The sequence below is a fragment of the Camelus dromedarius genome, chromosome 30, assembly GCF_036321535.1.
Source record: "Camelus dromedarius isolate mCamDro1 chromosome 30, mCamDro1.pat, whole genome shotgun sequence".
NCBI classification, from domain to species: Eukaryota; Metazoa; Chordata; class Mammalia; order Artiodactyla; family Camelidae; genus Camelus; species Camelus dromedarius.
In genome coordinates this window covers 17,446,961-17,463,990 of record NC_087465.1, presented here as the reverse complement: position 1 = coordinate 17,463,990, position 17,030 = coordinate 17,446,961, and the positions used below count along the sequence as shown (strand labels likewise).

General features: G+C 34.4%; 1 protein-coding gene across 2 annotated transcripts in view; it reads right to left on the bottom strand.

Moving 5' to 3' along the window:
* ZC2HC1A (zinc finger C2HC-type containing 1A) overlaps positions 1-16,809 on the bottom strand; it is a 43,164-nt gene extending 26,355 nt beyond the window's left edge. Inside the window, exons 1-5 of one of the 2 annotated variants that reach the window (XM_031441435.2) lie at positions 16,662-16,809; positions 7,322-7,395; positions 5,060-5,176; positions 3,347-3,488; positions 769-917 (exon numbers count right to left, since the gene is read on the bottom strand). In XM_031441435.2, coding sequence (XP_031297295.1) covers positions 769-917; positions 3,347-3,488; positions 5,060-5,176; positions 7,322-7,395; positions 16,662-16,677 — 498 coding nt within the window. In that variant the 5' untranslated portion in view covers positions 16,678-16,809. The remainder of the gene's footprint in view (positions 1-768; positions 918-3,346; positions 3,489-5,059; positions 5,177-7,321; positions 7,396-16,661) is intronic. The other variant, XM_031441436.2, reaches the window with a different exon arrangement.
* Positions 16,810-17,030: the final 221 nt, after the last annotated feature.

Sequence of the window (17,030 nt, the reverse complement as noted above, 5' to 3'; positions counted from 1 at the left end):
ATTATAATGGAGTCTTTTAATCCAATATTTTATTCCTAAGTAACAAGAGCAATTAATTTGATTATTTACTGGCTGGTAAATTTACAGTGCTAAAAAACACTGAATAGAAATGAAAGCTTTGTGAAAAATGAAATTTGCTCAAAAGTATAACACTATCAAAGTTTTCAAGTAACAATACGTTTAAAGAAAAACAACAGTACTGTAAAAATTAACTCCACATAACAAAATCCTTAGATGATGTATGGTTCTCTAAGTGCTTTCACATACATCATTTCATTTCCTTCTCACAGTAGTCACATAGATTACCACTTCAAAGATGAAGAAATAAAGGCTTACGTACATGAATGTTATTGGCCTAAAAGTTGGAAAGTAGAAGTCTGAATTTGACCCCAGGTTTTCATTCTCTCAAATGTGTTACTCATATGTAACATGGAAACATTCAGTCTTTACATGCTTTTCAAATGTGGATTTTTATTGCCATTTTTTCACTTTTCCAACCCCTCTGGCTTCCTATGAATCTGCTTCACTGATTTTTAACTACTTTTCTCATTTTTTTCCTCTGTACTTTCAAGTCTATACTAACTTAAGTCCATTTCAAATTGTGTTCTCAATTAGCCAAACTTCTAACTAAATTTCAGAACAGTAATACATAAATTTTAGCAGGTAAGAAAATTGTAGCCAAATGTTCTATAAAGCATAAACACAAAATTGTAAACTCAAAGTCATTTTCTCATTTATTTGAGGAAATGATTACATTGAGCATGTTACCTGTGTCCGAGAAGCTGATTTTCCTTTGGTATCAGTAGAAAATTTGCCTTTATTACTAATACGTGCTGCCTGTTCTTTACAGAAATTTATATGCCTATCAGCTGCATTTTCATTAAATCTCCTCTGACAATATGGGCACTGAATATAATCTAAAACAGAAAAAAGAAACATTAATAACATCATACTTGAAATGGGACATAAAGAATTTTAAGTTTTATGAACTGTAATTTAAGACATGTAACATAAATAGTAACATTTGATAAGCAAAAACGCTCACTTCCTTAAAACTACCCAACCTGACTTATCTAAACTTAATAAAGAGGTTTAAGAGAAAAGTCTCCTATATGATAAATTTCAATTTTCTCCCAGCTTAGAATCAAATTTGAGGGAAAAAAACCAAATCCTCACTATAAAAAAAGAAAAATGTTCTTTTTTGCCTCTATAATACCATATGTTTTCATCATATATATTATTTTCATATGGTAGACTAGGTTAAGCAATAATAAAACATTACATTAAAAACACATTTTAAAATTAGGGCTCATCTGTTAAAATCTCTCATTCTAATCAGAGAAAACCTGTCAAGAAATAGTTTAATAGTCTTTTTACAGTTTTATTTTCTCTTAGAGGCTCTGACAGATGGAAGAAGTGATAAAAATATATCTCATTAACACAACTAATTCAAATTTAAGAAACAGAGAATGTTTTAAAGATAAAATATTCTCCCAAAATGCAATGCATACAGTAAACAAAATTTCTTTTAAAATTAAATCTTAAAGTTATCCCAGACAGAATCAAACTTTGTAGCACTGTAAAAGATTTCAGCTCTATGAGCTACTGAGAAGACATAAATGTAATAACTTTGCACTGTCAAAAAAAAAATCTATTTATTTCAACAGGTTTACTTGTTGAGATGGAGTTTGTCTTTTAGATTTCACACTCATCTGAAGCTCAGAAATCTGTCCTGCTAACTAGTGGAATAGGTCTAAAATCTCTAATAACAAATAAGTTTTGTCAGGACTAAGAGCTTAAAAAAATTTCTAAAGCCCAAATCATCCTGAAGAACTGCCACTATCTCTGACTTAGGTAAACATGAAAAATACAGCTACGTTGAATAAGATGCAAAATACAAATTCCTCTAAAGCAAAAAGAGAATTCAACTTCATGTGGAAATTAAGGTAGAAATAGAAGAGACCCAAATAAAAATGGAACACCCCAGAAAGACACATAGCACTAAAGTTAATTATTAAGACTTAAAACAGAGGCTGGCAAACTAGGGACCATGGGCCAAATCCAGCCTGCCTGCTGCATGTTTTTACATATATAAATAGTTTTACTGGCACACAGCCACACCCATTCATTTACATATTTTCTGTGGCTGATTTCTTGAAACAGTGGCCAGGTAGAGTAGTTGCAACAGAAATCTATGGCCTGTAAAACCTAAGATATTAACTAGCGGCCCTTTATAGAAACTGTTCATCAACCACTCCTCTACAATAAAATGTTATAAAGGATCATATCTAACATTCTCTTTACTAAGAAATGAATCCCAATCTAGAATACTAATACAATTTTAACACAGCTAACTTGTTATATTAAAATAACTACCTCTTGAGGCTACTCTATTAACCAATGTTAAAGTGTCAACTGTGCTATTTTAAATCTTTCAGTATCTCAGTTATCTCATGAATGTGGTTGCCACCATCTTGCTTTGCTTTTGTGTAATAGTAAACAAGTAACTTTTACCCAGCCAATGAAGAAAATATAAAAATACATGAATTCAGGGCATAATTTAGGTGTATCAGTCTAAATGATACTTAATCCACTAGAATGATACATCTTTAGAAGCAAAATTATCACTTTTTTTCTTCCCAAATGAGACGATACCAAAGAACTAGGAAACATAACTATCTGAATTTTACTGAATGACTACATATAAATTGACAGTATGCATGACTAAAATATTTCCTGGAATATTAACATTTAATAGTTACCACAATCATTTTTTAAATGATATTAAATGTTTTATGTTTAAATAAAAGTATTGAGCTTAAAAGACAGTGCATTTCTATGTTCAACACTGATGTGTCTTTTTAGCCTAAATGCCTGGATTGTCACCATTATTTTATAGGAAAACTCTTTTTTCACATTTTTTTTAAATTGAAGTAAACTGGATTTACAACATTGTATTAGTTTTGGTGTACAGCATAGTGATTCAGTTATACATATAAATATACACACATACTCTTTTTCATTTCAGGTTACTACAAGCCACTGGATATAGTTCCCTGTGTTGTACAGTAGGATCTTGTTGTTTATCTGTTCTGTACATAGTAGTCTGTATCTGCCAATCCCAAACTCCTAGGTTATTCCTCCCTATCGCCATCCCCCTCTGGTAACCATAAGTTTGTTTTCTATGTCTGTGAGTCTCTTTCTGCTTAAAATTTTTAAAGATTATGCTCCATCAGAGTCTATTATTATTATTATTTAATAGTATCTCAAAATTTATAGAAATTCTATCAATACTATCAATATTTTCTCCCCACATAAACATTTCTGTCAGCAATTCGCCATATACCAGGATCATAAGTAGGTGGAGGAGGGGGAGGAAGTTTGCCACCCTCTTTAAGTGCCTGATCAAGGCCTTTAGCTGCTCTTATGGTGGCAATGAACTCTTCATGCTTTCTTCTCCAATTAGATGGCTTCTTTGGTGGTTCAGGCTATAAACAAATTTAAAAAAAAGTTTCAAAACTTTTAAAAAATAAATTGGAATAAAATTCAAGAAATACCATATTATTTTAAATGTTCTCTTATCAGGAGTCCTTAAATGATCTCCTTCCCAAATTTATAATTTTAAAAAGAAATTTTATACAACTGTATTATATACAATTTTTAAAATGCAATTGTAGTTGTGACACACACTGCTAAACTGTCTCCTGTAGTTGTTATATTTAAGCCCCAACTAAGAGTGTACTGCCCTATTTTCCCATAATTTCTCTAACATAGTATGATACTGAACTTTTGGTTTTTTAACTGATTAGACAGGAGAAAAATAGTTCTCTGTGGTTTTAACTGGCTTTTCTCTTACAATGAGTGAGAGTGAGCATCTTTTCCTAGCATTAAATAATCATTAATATTGCCTTTTCTGTGAACTGCTTATATATGGCTGGTGGTCATCATTATGTTAGGTTATTACCCCCCAACCCTTTAACAACTTATGGTAACTGTAGACTACCCTGCCACAGGTTTCCTTTAACCTTGTTGAGGGTCTTCTGATATGCAGAACTGTGTTTTAAATGTAGTCTTACTCTTTTCTGACTCTTGAGCCAGCTCCTAAATCCACCAGTTATACTACCTCCAAAGATTTAATTAATTTATCTAAGCTAATTAAAGCTAATACAATCATCTATCTGGTAGGTTAGTAAGAAAAACTTCATATAATAATTTATGTACCTTATCCAAGCTTCTCCATCCTTCCCTTAAATATTCATAAACTGAAAAACAAAAATAAACTGACTTTTCTATTATCAAATGACTTTATTAATAAGACTAATTGCCCCATAGGGAAATATGTTTTCCTGTACCACTAGGAAAGTTATTACCACTGAAAGCTGTTTGTTTCAAAAATCTATTTAAACCAGGTACTCAAATTTTGACTATTAGAACTGAAATGACTCTTTATAACTATGTCAGACAAAGTATTTACATTATCTATTCTTAGCAAATAAGACATTGTGACGGGTAGTATTAAGGAGAGATTAGCATAGGAGATTCATTATTTTAGTTACAAAGAAGAAAATAAGCCCTCAATGGCCATATGTGGACAACTGAGCAACTGGTAAAACTTCTCCCTAGAGAGCACAGTAAGCTCACAAATGCTGAAAAATCAATAAATCAAGAGAATATTTATTATGCTAAGATGCTTGTAAATAATAGCTTTGCTGTTGTATACTATAGGGATTACACTTCCGATAAGAGAAACGTAAATTATACCTAAAGTAATTAACAATGACTTAGGAAGAACAAAGAACATGTGAGGACTTTTCATTTATTTCCCGCCTACAGCTAAGCAATTGGCTCTCCAATGCTACTAAAACCTTATTGTATTGGTTAAACACTATCTGGTTTCCCCTTTGCTAAAGTTTAAAGTAAACAAATCTCTGATCACTTCTAAATTGAGAACATGACACAGAATTCTGGTTGTTCTTCAACTTAGTACAACAGATAATTATAATTTTTTTCATTATATATAGCAGCAAGGTCCATACTGTTCAAGAGGTCACATAATTACCCTAGGTTTAAGAGGTTTTACTGTTGGAATATCAGTTCCTTCAGCTCTTTGTCTGCTTGAATCAAAAGTTTTCCGTTTTTTAGTGGCAGTTTTCTGGCAAATAGGTCCATGCTTTTTCTGTTAAGATGAAGAAACAAAACATGTAATTTTCTTTTCTACAAAGAGACTATAAAACTTTAAATTGTCATTTGAGACCAGTTTAAAATCCTGAAAAAGAAATAAATAATACTAATAATAAGTAAGACATAGCATGCTTTAACTAAAATTGTTAAAAAGTATATATAATACATGCTACAAGTTATCTTCCTCACAACAGGAAAGTATAGGTAAATGCTCTTCCAAAATTCTATTAAGAGTTATTTAATACTCCTGGTGTTCACACTGCTGAGAATAAGGAATTAATGTAATCAAGTCAAAGCTATTAAAGTGGGGGAGGAGGGGCGTGATCTTTATCACTAAATACCTGAAAATAGATACTAGAAAAATAATGTAAATGGAAAACACATTAGCATTAGGATTACAAAACCTAACATAATAGTAATAGTTTGGATTACTCAAGTTAACATAATAGTAGTTTGTTAACATAAAATAATAGGACAAGGTGGTCAGATGTGTGTCCTTCCTCCACAATCATCCCGTTTCCCCTTCTGGACCTCAAGTTTTCTACTTTTTTTTTAACCAAAGATTTTTCTTGTGCTACCTAGTATTCCACTCCTATAGTTTTTTTGTTGTTGTTGTTCTAATATGGTTGCCCACTCATTCATTCAATCATTCATGTATTCATTTTAAGGAAATTACAATGGAAGCTCTCTTAATTGACCTCCAATTAACTACTGGATAAATAATAACTCTCCCTCCCCTAAATAAAACATGTTGACTAATAACAGAGTATAATAAATGTATTTTTTCTTTCATATTTTGATAAACAACAAACAAGCTGGAACTGTTATAGTTTATCAGGGAAAAAAGGAATCCTCAGAACTGCTTGATTCGACGTCATGGAGCCTCTAACGTTTTCAATACACAATCAGTAATCAACTGTTTTACATATTTGTTTTCAGATTTCATTCTGACAAACAAGCACAGTAATTATAACTATTAGGATAAAATCTCCTATATATTAAAAAAAAAAAAAGTGTGGCTAACAGGCAACTTTCTAGTAGATGTCTGTTCTCATATTGAGTTCTGTTAATGTCCAAAGCATGTAGCGCTTGTTCAAAAACTGATGTATTATACAAATTGTAATTTTTATATTGTTTATATCATTTAATTAAATATTAAATAAGTACATAAATTAAGACAAAGACATCTTTTTTCCTGTGAAAATTCAGCTTAATGCTTTGAAAATGGTTTGAAAAATAGTGAATTGACAACAACAACAAATTACTGAATTAAGCATGGACAAGATGTTTATAAAGGATTAAGAAAATAACTGTTTACATTTAAAAGGAGTCTGTAGTCAGATGGACATTTTGGATCATTAATTTCTCATTTCATTTTAATAAAACAAACTAGAAATAGTGAGAAAATGTAAAAAATTGTAGCAAAATTCTCATCAGCAGACCCACACTCAAAGAAAAATCTTTATTCTACACCTAATTATTAATAATATATATTTATATTTGAAGTTAAAACATATAAGGTACATTGGCTTTTTAAAATTCTCTATTTAGCTAGATATTTTATATTAAAATCAGTTAAAAGTGCTCCTGTTTGTATATACTAAGTATCTAAAGAATGCATAATATATTTTAAAGGCACTTTTAATTGAAACTTTTTTCTTTGTACTATTTCAAACATACCTAAAAATTGACAGAACAGTGTAATTAGCTCCATTTACTCATCCTCTGCTTCAACAATTACCAATATTTTAGCAATCTTGTTTCATCCATCCCAGTCCCAGCTTTTTTTTTCCCTGAAATTTAAAGCAAATCGTATCTTTCTGTATCTTTAAATACGTTATTTCTTAAGGGTTCCTTTCTAAGAGCATTTCTAAGAGTTTTTTGTTTTTGTTTTGTTTTTGTTAAGAGTCCCACAAAAGAAGGAATACTTTAATACTTTAATAGAGAAGTTCTGAAGAAAGACCAGTCAAATTCTGAAGGAAAGAGAGCACTCTGGGAAGAATGACACAGATGGAACTGATACCCGTGAACAAAGAACACTAGCCAGTGTCTCTTCAAATTTTTCCAGAGGTTCTTTCCGTTGTCCTGAAGTTTTAAACAATTAAAGATCTATCAAACCCCAAAGGAAAAAGGTACTCACTAATGCCACTGGAAAGAATGTTCTTCCGCAAATCTTGCAAGGTAACAATTCTCCAACTTGGACACTTCCATTTTCTAAAACAGAAAAGAATATAATCAATAAATTCAATAGCTCAAATTCTGAAACTTCCAAATTTTAATGTCTTTAGTTTCTTACGTAAGTTGTCAGTTCTTGGGAAAAATGTGTCATTTTGAAATAAGCAACATTATCAATTAAAATCGGCTCAAGACTTAAATTTATTAGTGGTCAAAAAGGCAATGCCAAATACAGAAATCAAATACTGGAAATGTCTGGTTTTCTTCTATTTTAACCAAATCAATTTGTCATGGTCTTTTAATTTATAGGCTGTCTCTGTTGTAAATTATTAAAGTTTAAAAACCAAATTTACCTGAAAGTTAATGTTATATATTATAAATCTTCAAAGGGTTAAAAAAAAATAACATTGGTGGCTACAATGGGACTGGATAAGATGAGAGTAAGAAAACTCCAAGTTCACTTCCTTCCATAAACACAACAAAACTATAACTATTTACAGAGCAACTATCATGATGAGAACAATCTGAAGACTACAGAAAAGATATTCCACAACTAAAGACATAAAGAAGGAACTACAATGAGACAAGTAAGAGGGGTGGAGACATGGTGGTACAGTCAGACCCACGTACCCGCAAACATGAGGATAACCACAATTGCGGGGGTTCTCCCAAGGAGCGAGTAGTCGGAGCCCCATACTGGACTGCCCAACCTGGGGGGCCCTGCAACAGGAAGATCAGCCAGCCCCAAGAACGTCTAGCTTTGAAGGCCAAGAGGGGTTACTTTCAGGAGATCCAGAGAGCTGTGGGAAACAGAGTCTCCACTGCTAAAGGGTGCACACAAATCTAAATGCTCCGAAACCCAGGGCAGAAGCAGTCGTTTTAAAGTGGTCTTCAAAAAATTTGGGATGATGAAAAGTTTGGGAGATGGAAAGTTATAATGATTGCACAACAGCGTGAATGGACTTAATACCACTGAACTGTACACTTAAAACTGGCGAAAATGGTAAAATTTTATGTCTATTTTTCCACAATACAAAATTTTTTAAAACTTATAAAAAAGTAAGAAATAACACTGGAGATCAGTGAGATGGCTTCCTGATATGATTAGGGAGTTTAGGATACAAAGAATGTTGCCCTGCCAGACAAAAGGAAGCATTATGCTTTAAGGAAAAGATCACCTAGTTTCTAAGCAAACTGCCTGCACTATGTGAACTGTTCATTATTTCCTACATATAACATTATGTTAAGATTCACTGGACCAGCAAATTGAGAAGCTCTGACTTAATGGGCACAATTCATTAAACAAGGAAGAAGCAGGTGCAAGTTTAACTCAATCAAAAATTTAAAAAATAATAATAAAATAAGATAAACAGCAAGGTCCTACTGTATAGCACAGGGAAATACATGCAATATCTTATAATAATCTATAATGAAAAAGAATATGAAAGAGAATATATATGTATAACTGAGTCACTATGCTGTACACAAGAAACTAACACAACATTGTAAATCCAATATACTTCAGTAAGTCTCTACTCTAAAAAAAAATAAATCTATCATGTACTTAAATATAACAAATTTCATCACACACATAAAAAAACTGTTCTTTGGGATTCCACATAAGTCAATTTTTCATTTTATTATACAGCCAAATATCACACCTAAATTTATTTCCATACTTGTAATTTCCATAAAAATGATGATATATTTATTATATTTTCTGCTGAATATATTGATTGTTAAAATTCTTTTATCATATGAAAGACAAGTAGAGAGCCATCTTCTTTTAGAAATAACATAAATAAACTCATGAAAAAAGTACAATTATGAACTTTTTATCATTTGTTCCAAGGCATTTTAGTGAGTCCACAGAAAACTAATCAGGAGAATCAAAATAGACATTGGCAGGAACACAATCAAACAGTAACAGAACTGTTTTGTTCTCTCATTCTCCTAGTACTCCACTGCCCTATTTCAGTGGTAGATAGTGACTCCCTGTCACTTCAGATGGAGGCAATGACTGTATGGCGGCAGTCAGGTTGTGAACACTACAAAAGCAAAGCTAAGATTTGCCTGCTTTGTCCCTTCCAATAGCAGAGTAGGTTATTTAGGGAGAGCAAAGCAACTTCATTGATCTGTATCACTTAATTCCACTAATTATCCAGAAAGTTGAGGCAGTTGCTGGATGGACTCCATTAGGTACATTAAGATTAGAATGTCTTCATAATGATTGTCAAAGTGATACCACAGGCTGCATAATCTATTAGGCTTATTTATTAGACTTTTTATGTCTTCCTTTAAATGCCTAACAACGATTTAAAAATTTATCAATATAAAATGTTGAAAACTACCACATATTTTACTTGCTTAATAGTGTATTTCAATATTTCCTTGTTAAATAGATAACAAAGCAAAATCTTAACAAAAACATTAACTATTGAAGAAGTCTACCCAACACATGGAAATAACGTGAATGGCTACCTGAGTACGTACTACTTGCAAAGCATGTACCAGGTAATAGTGACACAAGGGTGAAGTTACACAATCATTGATTCATAAAGCCAACAGTCTACATGATTTAGTTCTTCACTATCTAAGAAGCAAATCATCTTCCATGTTTTTTAATACAAAAACTTAAAACTTTAACAGAACAGCAACTAGAATACTACCATATAGTAAAATCCAACTCCTGGATTAATTCCTATAAGTCATCAAACATGGTCAAATTGTCTTTAAAGGAAAAGAAAATCATTATCACTAAAAGGCATAAAAAAGAGGAAATAGCACTGAAAATATTTAAAAATAATTATCTCAAAAAAGGAAAATAGTAAAAAGTCATTACTTTATTCAACATAAATAAAATATATATAAATGTATAATTTCCTCTTTTATTAGCTGGTCATAGAGCATAGCCCTACAATCCACAAAATATGGCATGTGTGTTGGTATCAACACCCTCTGGAAGGAACTTCTATCAACAGGTCATGATAAGCAGCTGAGGCATTAGTCACAAAGCCACATTTTGTTCTAATGGCATTCATTAAAAATACACTGCAGTGTGGTAGAAAAAGGCACTGGAATTTGTCTCATATTATCTAAGTTCAAGTCCCAGATCTGTCACTTAAAACTATGAGTTGTTGGGCAAAATATTTAACCTCTCCGAAGTTCAGATTCCTCTTGTATAAAATAAGAAAGTTAGGTTAAATGACCTACGTAGTCCCCTTCCATCTCTAATATACCATAATAATTATACCATATTTAATAAAATCTACCTTAAGAACACATTAGTAAGAAAAGTAAATGGATGACAAGACACCTCCCTTACTTGTATTATATTAATTTTTAAAAGCTGGTCATATATAAGAATGATTAAACCAAGTGACCAATGACAGAGAGTAGAATGAGTGTTTCAGGCAGTGTACAGTATGTTGAGGAAATCACTTCTACTTGTCTCCATACAGAACTGAGAATCTGCAAGGACTTACAGCAAAGAACATGACGTCCCTCTCCTTGATGGAAAAATTTTCACTGAGTAAACTAGAAGAAAATGTATGACGAATCATATAGGTAGCCTCAAGTTTAATATCTGTTAAATGAGGATTACATCTGGTCAATCTACCTTAAAATTTAAGAGGATTTACTGAGATGTTATATATAAAAATACTTCACAACCGATGAAATAAAAACTACTACTCTCCAGGGCATGCAGGCAAACTCCACTACTCTCTCCTGGGTGGCAAAAGCTGGTTAATTATGCAACTTACACAGTAAAAAGATGATATTCAGAGGGTGAGTATTGTAGTGAAGAACAAAGACTCTTGAAAGAAGCACTAAAACTGATGGACAGAACCAAGCGAATAAAGTACTTAATAGTCTATAACTTTAAAGAAGCCCATTTCTCTTTATAAAATTTATCTTGTACACATTATTGACTCTGTTATGAGCTGCTATATTGAGCAATTTCAAAACCTGCACAGTAATAACAGGCCAGAAAAATGGTAACTTTATATAATACTAATATATAGGAGATATGAAATAATGTTATCTAAAATAGCTATGACATTCTAAAATATGTACATTTAAGAAATAAAGAACATTTCCAAAAGAAAAGAAATCTTGGAAATTAAGAATAGTTCTGTCCTCTGTATTTATTTATGTCTATTCCTTCATCTCTGGTCACTCCTTATCTGAAATCAACCTTTAAAACTCAACAAATCACTATTTTGAAGTACACAGCATCTGTTTTTACCACTTTCTTCCTACAATTCTTTTTAAAAATCTAATTACTCCAAGTCAACAATCCCGCAAGATATTCCTTTTCAGCTCAACCTAGATTTCAATATTTCAACATTCACACTTAACCTACTCAATACATAACCTTCACCTTCCACTCCATTTTAGTGATCTGCACTCCAGTTCAGCAAAAACAACCAGGGCTAAAACGACTCAGAAAGATCCACCTTTGGACTCTCAAAATACACAAGCTCTCACTCTAATTACAGACTTCTACCTTCTACCTTTCTCTAAATCAGCTTCTTGATCTCAGAGTGACTTGCATTTTCTTGATAATCTATTCCTTGCTGCACTTCGCTTCCTACCCAGTCTGAATCTGAGTAGTCATTTCCACTACTTCCACCAATCACTCTCAAATCCTTTGCTCATGGTCAAATGCCTGGAAAATGCTAGATTAAACAAACGGGTTTTCTTAGAGCAGAACTTCCTCAGTCTTCAAAACAAGCCAAAAAAAACAAAAACCAAAAATCAAAAACCAAAAAACGGTTTAGCATGCTGTTATTTCCCCAGTAGAAATCCTTTCTGCCCCTAAAAGGTATTTAGTGCCAATGGAAACAATGATGGAAAAAAACACAGACCCTGATCTTATGGAGCTTCTACTCTTTGGAAATAGGTAAGTAAAAACAATTCAATATATAAAATGTGGTGAAAAGCACAATGTAGAAAAATAGAGCAGAGAAAGGGGAGAGAATACAGTCATAATACTACGTGTGCCTGAGAAGTGGGTAAGATCAGGGAAAGCGTCTTTAATAAAGAGGCATTAGAGTAAAGACCTTAAGAAACAGAGACAACTGATCACCATTAATCTATTAATTGTCAAATTGAAAGCCCTCTTTTGAATCCTCATCCTACTAGACCTTTCTACATCATGAGGCACTGCTGATCAATCCCTTCGAACTTTGAAGTCCTTTCTCTCGTAGCTTCAGTGACATTTCTCTCTCCCAAGTTTTTCAGATTTTACAAGCCAAGCAGAGTTTGACCTGGTTAATACTTAAATCTCCAGGAATAGCAGGTGCTATAGGCTTTTTCTAGCACATACTCACTACTCAATAAATATTAGTTCTCCCCCACTTCCCTTTCTTCACAATTTTTAAGTCTATTTAAAGACTGCCCCTTAACTTCAATTCCCTGTTCTGCTCAATCCTAAAGCTGGTATCAGTTCCTCCCCAAGTTTTTTTTTTCCTTTTTTCCCCTTCATTTTGTTAAATATTGCTTCCCTGGGCAAACGCATCCATTTGTTGTCACTCATATGTTGATGACTACTAAACTAAAACCTCCAGATAGATATTTATAAGTAGCTATAAAACTTTTCCATCAGATATGCCCCAAGAACAGTACACACACAACATTTCTGAAGCCAAACTCATTACATCATCTTCCAAACTTGTCTTTCTCTTGGTTAAAGATATCAACATTTTCTTAGTCCAAGCTAGAAGGCTGCTTTATCTTTGATTCCTTTTTCCCTCTCACATTCAGCAGTTCTCTCTCATTTTTCCATCTCAGAAATGTCTTCTGAATCTATTCCCCCTTTTTAATTCCTGCTACTTTTGCTTCAGTTCAAATCCTTATCACATTTGTGTTGGTCCAGCCTCTCTTTTCTCCAATCTGTTCTGCTGCCATAATTATCTGGTGAGACTGCCCAGTCTCTTCCAAGCCTGCTATGTTTCACCTGTACTGAACCACTCTTAAGCTCCTAATACACTTCCTGTAATTTTATCCATCCAATAAACGTGTACTGGAGGGGGACTTCTATGTACTAGGCAGTTTGTTAAATGCTTTATATATGTTACATCATTTCATATTTAATATAGTTCAGATAGATTGGTATTTATTAGCTCCATTTTTTACAGCTGAGGAAACTGAAGTTCAGATCAACCAAATCACAGCACTAAAAAAGAAACAAAGCAAAGATCCACAGACCTCTCCAACACACTGCCTATTATGATAACCTAGCATCAGATTCAATACCAAAAAAAAAAAAAAAAGCTAGGTAAATTAATAAAGATGAAGAATTATTCAGTAAACTAGTGCTTAGATTAGGGAAAAACAAAGCACCTCAATGGGACAGCATGGCTGTCTTCAACTACATCAAGAGCTATATTAGAAAAGAGTGATCAGAATTCTAATCAAGTTTTAGAGGGCAGTACACTAAGATCTACTAATTTCAGCAGTCCAAAAGAGGAATAGGCAGCCTGATCTCTGTCACAATTGTCAACAACTATTTATCAAGATCTTATGACAGGAAAAACAATACATATGGATAAAACCTGCTTAGGGTTTAGCATCTCTCCATTTTACAGATGAAAAGCTCATAAGAGACTGCAACTCTCCCAAGTCTGGAACTACTTCTGTTGCCCTTAGACATATCTATAGAGGACGAGATTTAGGAGAAAAGGAATTAGAGGCTTTATTCTAATTGCACATACAACACAGAAGTGCTCGGATACAGATTATATAGAATCATTAGCAATAATTTATACTTGGCTTTCAAATACAGTGTTCAGCCTAATAGTTCATCTCTCGGAAGCTTAAGTTCCAGAAAGACCAAAAATAATGTGATATCTGATCTATATGTAAGTAATTTTTAAAAAGAGTACGATAAACTTCAATAATATTTTACAGGGGTCCAAATATTTTCTGGTTTTGCAATCAAGATTAGTCTGTTAAATGGCTTCAACTAGCTTCTCTATGGGTCTATTGTCAAGCAGTACAATATTTGCTCAATTATTATGCTATGTGTTAAGCAAACTTGAAGATTTTCTACTGGACACGGCAATATAATGTTCATCAGACACCTTCAAAGTGCTAGACTTTATCTTCCAATAGGGAAAAACTTTATCTTATATATCACTGTACTAACGTATCACTGGTTATTAAGTGAAGGCATGGATGACTGAATTAATGCATGGTAACCTTAAAACTCAAAACGGATTTTTGCAAAGTGTGACTTAACAGGGACCAATTTTAAAAGAGAAGGAAAAGAAGTATAAGATGAAAGAAAAGAAAGGAACCATCTAACTTCAACAAAAGATTCTTAGAACGTTTGTTTTATTAGTTTAAACCACTTGTAATTACAAATATTCAATTGTTTTGCCCTAAAAAAAGAATAATTTCATGTTTTAATTCATTACAATTAAACATATCATAGTTAATGACAGCAAATCATTTTGTTAAAAAAAATCAAACGAGTAAAGAACAAATACTGTTTAATGATAATCCATCACAACCTGGGTCCCTAAAATATGCCCATGATAACATAGCCCATTAGATCAGAATTTATGTATTTCTCCACCCATGTAACTGAGTATTATAATGGGTTTTCATTATATTTTAAAAGCATTCATAGTAAGAGTTCACTAGTAATGTAATGTAATAGTAATGTCTTAGCACTGCTAAAATATAAGGTTCACTAAAAGGTAAGCTCAATGAGAGCAGGGCTTTAACTTTTTATTTTTGCTGCATCCCCAGGGCCTACAATGGTGGCCATCATAGACAAAGTCATTTATTTAACAACAAATATTTATTGAATACCTACTTTCGGTCAGACACTGTTTCAGGTGTTTAGCAAACAAATGAAAAATTAGGTGAAAACCTTTGCCTTAATTACAAATGTTGACTAGAAATCCGCAGAAAAACTGTTCTAAAGAACTTCATATGCATTACAACTTCATGAGAATTCCAGAACCCATGATCCCACCCACATTGCTACAATACCATGATGTTTGAAAATTTATTAAAAAATAAATAAACTGCCTCCAAGTTCTCAAAACAAAAGTGTCTTGAGTAAGGAATACTATCATTATAATTCCTATTTCATGGAAATGTGAGTGATCCGCCTAAAATAAATAAGCAAAGAACAAGAACTTCATTTGTCACAGCATACGGTAGCTGTCCACAAACGGAACATCATCATATCATCCTCAAGGTGTTTACTGTGAGTTTCCCCTCGGAGCAAAAGCATGAAATACTATCATATTCATTACTGCATTTGCTTTTTAGTGAGCTTAGGTCACTGCAGAAAGTTTTATTACTTTTCACTTCATAACCCAACCTGACAAAATTTACTCTACCATGCAACAAACAGGGCTCATATGCCTCTGCTTATTAATTCCACCTGAATCTATGTAAATTAAGAGAGAAAAAAAGGCTAAATCGAGACAACAGGATCCTTCAATTCTGCAGGCTTATTCTTCATCAGAAATATTAACCACAGTTTGGAAAGGAATCTTAAAACTGTCGTTGCTAATCCTAGCTGGTTTTTTTTTTCCTTTGTTGTTTTTAAAGGAATGCTGTATTACACAGGATAAAATGCGTGAAGAGAATACAGAAGTGAAAGAACTGGGAACAAAGCAATTCTGGAGTCGTGGTTACAGCACAGGGATAAACCTAAAGATAAGGAATCAATGCTGGCTCTCTCTAACAGAGTCCTCCTGAATAAGCCCTTAAATCCTTCTGTTAATCTATTGTCCCGGCTCTAAAGCTGGCCAGTGACACTTCCTTGAGAGATGCTCCTGGCATCTCTCCGATAGAAGATGCTCTAGAAATGCAAAAACGGTTACCTAGGGAAACCAAGGAAAGTATCAGAAGCTCTAGGTTGGAGACACACCCTGGAGCCGCATCAAAGGCTGGCCGTGGGGAAGCCATCGACCTTAACGGAGAATCCACTTTGCAAGGAAAATAAAATCTGGTCGGAGGCTGTGATTACCGAAAGAACACTCAGGGAGTGAGGCAAGAGGAGAAAATGGTAGGAGGGGATTTGCAGGCGTATACCAGAGACAAGATCTGGCGAGGAACCACTAGGTGAAGACCGTCTGAAGAGGGGCAGCCTGAGGATCATTAGCTCCACCGAGTCGGGGGCTGCAGGGCGCCCGCACGCCCGGGCCTTGGGAGAAGCGGCGGAGTCCACCCCTCCGGACCTGCCCTCGCCTCTTCAGAACTGAGGTCTACAGCAGCCCCCTCCTCCCCGCCACCTCACTCTCAGTCCCCCGGCCCGCACTCCTTCACCTCCTCACCTTCCAGCCCCTCCATTGCGCCACCGCCTCGGGCTCAGCGAGACGCCTAAGGCAACACCCGCCGCCGCCGCCGCCGCCACCACCGCCGCCACCACCGCCCAGCTCTGGCTGTAGCAACCCGGCCGCACCTCCCACCCGCTAACATCCCGAGCTCCCATTGGTCCTGCGCTGGCGGGGCGGGGCTACGGCGGGGCGGGGGCTCGGGGAGGCGCGCCTTCAGCGGCCGCTGCACAGCTGCCTGCCGGCGCCGGGCTTTCGTGGTCGTCCTCGGGGTAGGCCTACACCGCTGCAGATTGCGTCCTGCCGCCCAGGGGCGCCTTTGTTCGACTCCAGGCTTGTTTGCCTCACGCCTTAGCTTCCGGTTTCGAA